Raw genomic sequence first — 7,503 nt, forward strand, 5'->3', positions numbered from 1 at the left:
ACCCTGTTAGTCACACAGCTCAGAAGAAAAAGGAGAAAAAAAGAAAGAAGAAATGAAAAAAATAAAATAAAATAAAGTTATTAGAATAAAAATTAAAAATTTATTAAAAATAATAAAATTATAAAGTAATAAAAAAAATAAAGAAAGAAATAAGATAGCAACCAAACCAAAAAGCAAATCCACCAATGTTAACAAGTGGTAAAAACTATACTAAAAAACATAAAACCAGACAGAACTGTAGGACAAATGGCAAAAGCAAAGCTATACAGACAAAATCACAGAAAGAAGCATACACATACACACTCACAAAAAGAGAAAAAGAAAAAAAATATTAATAAAAAAGGAAGAGAGCAACCAAATCAATAAACAAATCTATCAATGATAATAAGCTCTAAATGCTAAACTAAGGTAAATATAAAACCAGAAACAAATTAGATGCAGTAAACAAACCCTAAGCCTACTGTTGCTCCCAAAGTCCACTGCTGCAATTTTGGGATGATTCTTTGTCTATTCAGGTATTCCAGAGATGCAGGGTACATGAAGTTGATTGTGGAGATTTAATGCGCTGCTCGTGAGGCTGCTGGGATTGATTTCCCTTTTTCTTCTTTGTTCGCACAGCTCCTGGGGCTCAGCTTTGGATTTGGCCCCTGCCTCTGCGTGTAGGTTACCTGAGGGCATCTGTTTCCGCCCAGACAGGACAGTGTTAAAGGAGCAGCTGATTAGGGGGCTCTGGCTCACTCAGGCTGGGAGAGGGAGGGGTAAGGATGCGGGGCGAGCCTGTGGTGGCAGAGGCCAGCATGACATTGCACCAGCCTGAGGCGCGCCACGTGTTCTCCCAGGGAAGTTGTCCCTGGATCACGGGACCCTGGCGGTGGCGGGCTGCACAGAGCCAACCCCAGTCCTCTCCCTGGGATCCGACCTTTGAAGCCCGAGCCTCAGCTCCCAGACCCCACCCGCCCCAGCGAGGGAGCAGACCAGCCTCTTGGGCTGGTGAGTGCTGGTCGGCACCGATCCTCTGTGCAGGAATCTCTCCACTTTGCCCTCTGCACCCCTATTGCTGCGCTCTCCTCCATGGCTCCAAAGCTCCCCCCCCCGCCACTGAATCCCCTCTCCTCGCGCACCTTGAAACAATGGTCTCTTGCCTCTTAGGCAAGTCCAGACTTCTCCCGGACTCCCTCCCAGCCAGCTGTGGTGCACTAGCCCCTTCAGGCTGTGTTCACGCAGCCAACCCCAGTCCTCTCCCTGGGATCCGACCTTTGAAGCCCGAGCCTCAGCTCCCAGACCCCACCCGCCCCAGCGAGGGAGCAGACCAGCCTCTTGGGCTGGTGAGTGCTGGTCGGCACCGATCCTCTGTGCAGGAATCTCTCCACTTTGCCCTCTGCACCCCTATTGCTGCGCTCTCCTCCATGGCTCCAAAGCTCCCCCCCCACCACCCCCCGTCTCCTGCCAGTGAAGGGGCTTCCTAGTGTGTGGAAACCTTTCCTCCTTCACGGCTCCCTCCCAGAGGTGCAGGTCCCATCCCTATTCTTTTGTCTCTGTTTTTTCTCTTTTTCTTTTGCCCTACCCAGGTACGTGGGGAGTTTCTTGCCTTTTGGGAAGTCTGAGGTCTTCTGCCAGCGTTCAGTGGGTGTTCTGTAGGAGTTGTTCCACATGTAGATGTATTTCTGATGTATTTGTGGGGAGGAAGGTGATCTCCATGTCTTACTCCTCCACCATCTTGAAGGTTTCCTACCTTGTGATTTTTAATGACTGCATAATATTTCCTTTTATGAATCTCTGCACTTCATTTAGCCATCTATTTATTAATAGATGCTTAGGTTTTTCCTCATTTTTCATCGCAATCTTTAAAAATAATAGGCTTAGTACCCCTTCAATGTAATATGTGAATATCAGGTATATGAATATCAAGTATAATACTTCTCTTATTATAATATTGAATATAATAAATATAGACCATAGCATGGAAGTTGGCAAACTTTTTCTGTAAATGGCCATATAATAAATACTTTAGGCTTTGCTATTCATACAAGCTCTATTAAAACTACTCATCTCTGCCCGTATGGTATGAAAACAGCTACAGACTATATGTAAACAAGTGGACCTGGCTGTCTTTCAGTAAAACATTACGTGTGAACACTAAAACTTGAACCTCATGTAATTTTCATGTGTTACAAAATATTCTTTTTAGATTTTTTTCAATCATTTAAATATGTAGAAACCATTCTTGGCTTACAAGCTTTATAAAAATAGACATTGGGACCAGATTGGCCTGTAAGTCATAGTTTGACAGCCACTGCCATAGACTATATTTTAGAGAGAGTGTGTTTGTATGTGTCTATGTGTGTGTGATTATACTCACCCATTGAAAAGGTCTCCTTTCTACCTTAATCTCTTTCTATTTAAAATTTTTTTAAATTTTTTTAATGAGTTTGGGGAATGGGAGTGTACAATTGAAATATGAGTGTTAAAATTGAATGTACATATACAACTGACTATGTTAGCTTAGCTGGAAAAGTGACTTTGGGGTAGATCTCAAGGGTCACTCATAGTGGGTTATTTCTGGGCCTCCAAAGTGAGTACGACTTAGTCAGGACTCAGGAGTTTTAGTAATGGGTCCCATTTGGGTTTGAGAGATGATAGGGGATAGCACCTTAGCAAACTGCTACAATCCACCTTCACTACCCCAGACAAGCAGGCTTCAGCAGCCCAGCCTAGGTCTAAATTGCATTAGAGAAGTTTCTCCCATATTGGGCCAGCTTTATTTGACTCTATATCTTTCCTGATATTTTTTACTTGGTCTCACTTTGTACTCTCCAGCCAGAGAGAGCTGAAGATTTTATTAGTTGTATTTTTATTGGTTGTATTTCTGTCCTCAAAGATCTTAGGAGAAAGAAACACACACACACACACACACACACACACACACACACACAGTGGGAGGGACCTTATTATCCTTAACATAGAGTGGGGTCAGACACCAGTTTCTTTTCATTCGAAGCTCTCTGCTTCTGGTTTTATAGGTTTGGGTAGTTTTATAATTAAGTTTTATAATGAAGAAGAAGGTAAATCTTAGGTAAGTCGACCTAAGTAAGTAATCTTAAGTAAGCAAATGGAAGGAAAAACAGCAAACTGTTTCTTGTCTTCTTGTAGAATGGACAGAAGATCATTCATCGCTTGTGCCTCCTATTATTCCAAACCACCCCCCAAGCAATCCGGAGCAGGCCAGAGAAGCTCCACTTCAGGGTAAAGTGTTTTTATAATTGCATCCTAATTTGGCTCAAAATTTTAATTTTTTTAAAGAAACTTGAAAGAGTGGAATCTTGTAACTCCCAAGTCATTCCAAAGAATTGTTCCTAGACAGTTCTTTGTTGTAGGCTGTCTTGTATGTATTGTAGGACACTGAGCAGCGTTCCTGGCCTCTACCCACTAGGTGCCAGGAGAATCCCTCCCACTTTGTGACAAACAAGTCCCCAGATATTGCCAAATGCCCCTTGGGGTGGGGGGGAAACATCTTAGAGTTGTGAATCCTTGATTTAGAGACCACAGATATTTAATATTGTGTTAAATAAGATACACTGAAAATTCAGCACTAGATATTTCAAGATTCTAGTCAGCGTATTTGCTTTTGACTAAAATTTTCCTGTAATTGTAAAATGGTTTGATATTATTGTGTTTTAAACTCTAACCTCTATTCTTGGTGCAGTTTTGGCATTTATGCATGTTTTACATCGCTTCATTGGGTCTCACTTATTTACATTCACAAGTAGTATGCATCCCCTACAGAGATTCATTTTTGAAAATTGGAAGCTCCAGAATCTTGCTACTTTCAGGCCTCGTTACTCTTAAGGGATAGAAAAGGTTTTGGGGTTTTTTGTTTAGTTTTTTTTCTTTTAAATAAAAAAAAAATAGAACAAGCATCATATTTGATAGTGTTGGGGAGTTTGTGTTACAGAACCATTAAAAAAAACTAAAATTTGTGTTCCTTCTCTACATTTTAAAAGAAATAAATAATTGTGTTAGACATTAAAAGATAAGTAGAATAACTCTTTTCCCTAATTTTCATTCCTCCATTATAATTTTCATAAGAAAAATTGTTTCCCTTTTAGCTGATATTGTCATGAGATTGATATTAATATCAACTTATATAAAATAATTTCATACTTTTCTATGGTGTTAATGGTTTTAATACAGATAGAACATAGAAGATAATAACATATTAATTCATATCAACATGATTGTGGCCTGCTTTGTATTTTTTTAAATTTGAAATTCCTCTGTGGCCTCATGTTGTCTTATTTTCCTGCTCATGGGAAGTTAGCTACACTAACTTTTCAGTTCCTTGAACCCCTTTTCAATTCCTTAAATCAGTGAAACTATGGACCACATCAGGGCCTTTGCATATGCTGTTCCCTGTTTGCAGCTGTCTTTTCGTCCCACTCTTTGCTTTGCTAACTTCTACTCATCTAAGGTTTTTGCTGGATTCCCCCGTCTTACTCTTCCCATCTTAAACTTCTTATTTATAGAATTTAACTGTTGATAATTAGTGTGTATTTGTGTTCAATTATCTAACAACAGTTTCCTCTTCAGACTTTAAATCCTATGGAGGCAGGAGACTGGTTTTATTTCCCACTGGGGGATACCCTGAACTAGACCTAATCGCCTCTGCTAAATTTATTATTGTGTGAAACAACGTATGTACATCCATGATAACCAGCCTAGCTTCCTTAAAGAATTGTCTTAGAGATTAAATCAATTAAAGCTTTAAAGTTTCAGGTTCTGGGTGCCAAATGCTTAGTGCACCAGCTGCGTTAAGAGTCCAGATGGAATTGATCTCTATTACTAACTTTATCTCAGATTCTTTTCTTGTTTTAGGCCTTTTTTTTCCTTTTCTTTTTTCTTTTTTACTTTAGTCCTCTAGGCCCCCATAGTGGTTAGGGTTTGGGAGAGGCTCACTGAACTCCCTGTGGGATCTAGTCATTATTCTTAAAACCCTTCTACTCCATAGTCTCTACATTGATTCTTGTCTTTCAAATATAGTCATATCTTTGGAATATAATGGATACAGAAGCCAGTTTAAATCCATACCCTTTGACTCCAAGCTGCAATTGTGAGAAACATTAAATTGGATATTATCATCATAGGTTACAACTCTGAGTTCCCTTCCTGCTGGTTAAGCATCCTGGTCTCTGTTCCTGACAGTACTCTCAGGAAGAAGCTATATAGCTAATAGGTTTAGATTGTTTGGTATTAATTTTGCTAAGTTCACTGCTCAACTAAACTTGCTTCTGATCAAGAGTATACTTCTCATCCCAGCAAATGATAATTTTAAAGAGATCTGCTCTTGGAAATCTCTCCATCTTCCACCTTATGCTCAGAGAGAGATTTTTGTAGCCACCCGTTTACCCCACCCACTTCACCACCGCCATCATCAAAATAATAGCCTACATTTATTGAGCTCTTTTATGCAGCAGCCACCTCCCTAAGCACTTTACCTATGTTATCTGTCCACAGTTCTTCCTTACAACCATCATGTGAATGGTGAGGTTGGTACCCTCATTACCTCCACTTATGCATCCGACACTCAGGCAGAGAGAGGTTTAGAAACTTGCCCAAAGCCACACAGCCAGGAAGTAGTAGAGCAAAGATTTGAACCCTAGCTGTCATTAGGAACAGTTTAACTTTTGGCTAACACCTTTTTGTTGTTGTTTTTTGTGGGATACTTCATTGCATAGTCTCAATGTGTGCCATCCAGTTTGGCTGCTACTGGCTACATGTTACCAGTTAAATTCAAGTTCATTACAATTAAAAACTCAAAAATTCAGTTCTTCGGTTCCACTAGCCATGTTTCAAGGGCTCAAGGGCTGCGTGTGACCAGCAGCTGCCATATTGGACAGTGCAGATACAGAGCATTTCCTGCGTCCCAGGACGTGCTCTTGGACAGCACTGGTGTAGGGTATTCAAACAGTGCTACCAAGAATAGTGCAGCTTGGCAGAGAAGCAAGCACCTATGAGTTATTCAAGAGTAGCTGTTTGGGCCGAAACCCAGAAGATCCTCGTTCACTGAGTCCAGGGCAGCCCCTAGAAATGAGTACATCTTTAAAAAGTTGCCCAGGTGATCCTCACACATAACCACATCTACAAGTGGTGACTAGTAAAGAGATTAGCATCTCTTAGAAAATGCCACGTGCCACAGGGCTGCAGCAGAGAGCTCCACATTCCACTGCTTGTGGGTAGAAAACCACTTCTTTTCCAAAACTGCAGTAACTGATGGTCTACCCATACATAAAACGTAATAAAACGTGCATAAATGTGAAACCCTCTGATCTTCCCTCCCTAGTTAAGTGTTCAAACAGGAAGTCAGTGGTGTAATTTCAAAGTCTTCTTCATGTCTCTTTTAAGCTGAAAACATTCTGAGCTCAAAATATGCTAATGGCTTTAAAACATTTCATTCAGATAATCTGCCAGACACATTTTTACATTTTCTAACTTTGCCTATAATCAGGGTGGGAAACTTACACACTCAACCACCTCTTTCCGCCTTCTCAACGACACGTTAAATCTCATTTCTTTGTGCTGTTGTTCATTCATTCATTCAACACACAACATACAGTGAAACAGGCCGCGTTCTACACGCTGGATATACAAGCAGAAATCCTCATGGGGTTTCCATTCTAGTGTTGTATGTGTGGGCTTGTGCAGTGCCCCTCCTGCAAGGGGCTGGGGAGAGGGAGATAAAACCCCCAACCAATAAGTAAGATGTATACTGTGTGGGATGGTGATAAATGCTAACAGCAAAAATAAAGCAGGTAAGGGGGATTATGAATGTTGAAGGAGGTATTGCAGTTTTTAATATGGTAGACAGAGAAAGCCTCACTGAGAAGGTGATGGCTATTCATGGCTTTGCATAAGTGAAATACATTTCCCTTTGAGCTCGCCCTAGTAGCCTCTGCCTCAAGAATGTCTGCTATTCACATATCCCAAAAAGGAAAATTTGGGGGTTATCTCAACGGTCCTCGATTTTCCATCTAGTAATTACCATACCAACTGTCTCAGTACAAGCCCTGGCGGCACTTGACATCACCTCCCTGGTGCTCTGGCACACGACTTCACATGGTGAATCCTGCTAGGTCTCGCCTTTCATTAGCCACGGTGACAGGGCTGTAGTTTGTCATGCTTCCCACCAGCCTTGGGACTGCTCTAGAGAGGAGGAGGTGAGTGAGCAGACCTATGACTCCAGGCAATTTAAAACAGCCTTCTTAAGAGCCAGAAGCTTTTGAAATGTGCAATTAAAGATTGTATGTGTGCCCAGAGACCTTTTAAAAAAGATACAGCATGGGCTTCCCTGGTGGTGCAGTGGTTGGGAGTCCGCCTGCCGATGCAGGGGACACGGGTTCGTGCCCCTGTCTGGGAAGATCCCACATGCCGCGGAGCGGCTGGGCCCGTGAGCCATGGCCACTGAGCCTGCGCGTCCGGAGCCTGTGCTCCGCAACGGGAGAGGCCACA

At 41.7% G+C, this 7,503-nt stretch overlaps 1 protein-coding gene across 9 annotated transcripts in view; it reads left to right on the forward strand.

Annotated features, from left to right (window-relative positions):
* Positions 1-7,503, forward strand: part of MAGI1 (membrane associated guanylate kinase, WW and PDZ domain containing 1) — a 651,320-nt gene that overhangs the window by 551,335 nt on the left and 92,482 nt on the right. For all 9 annotated transcript variants that reach the window (XM_028478786.2, XM_028478787.2, XM_028478783.2 and 6 more), the window contains one exon: positions 3,151-3,243. In XM_028478786.2, coding sequence (XP_028334587.1) covers positions 3,151-3,243 — 93 coding nt within the window. The remainder of the gene's footprint in view (positions 1-3,150; positions 3,244-7,503) is intronic.

This window comes from Physeter macrocephalus, chromosome 18 (genome assembly GCF_002837175.3).
Source record: "Physeter macrocephalus isolate SW-GA chromosome 18, ASM283717v5, whole genome shotgun sequence".
Classification (NCBI taxonomy): Eukaryota; Metazoa; Chordata; class Mammalia; order Artiodactyla; family Physeteridae; genus Physeter; species Physeter macrocephalus.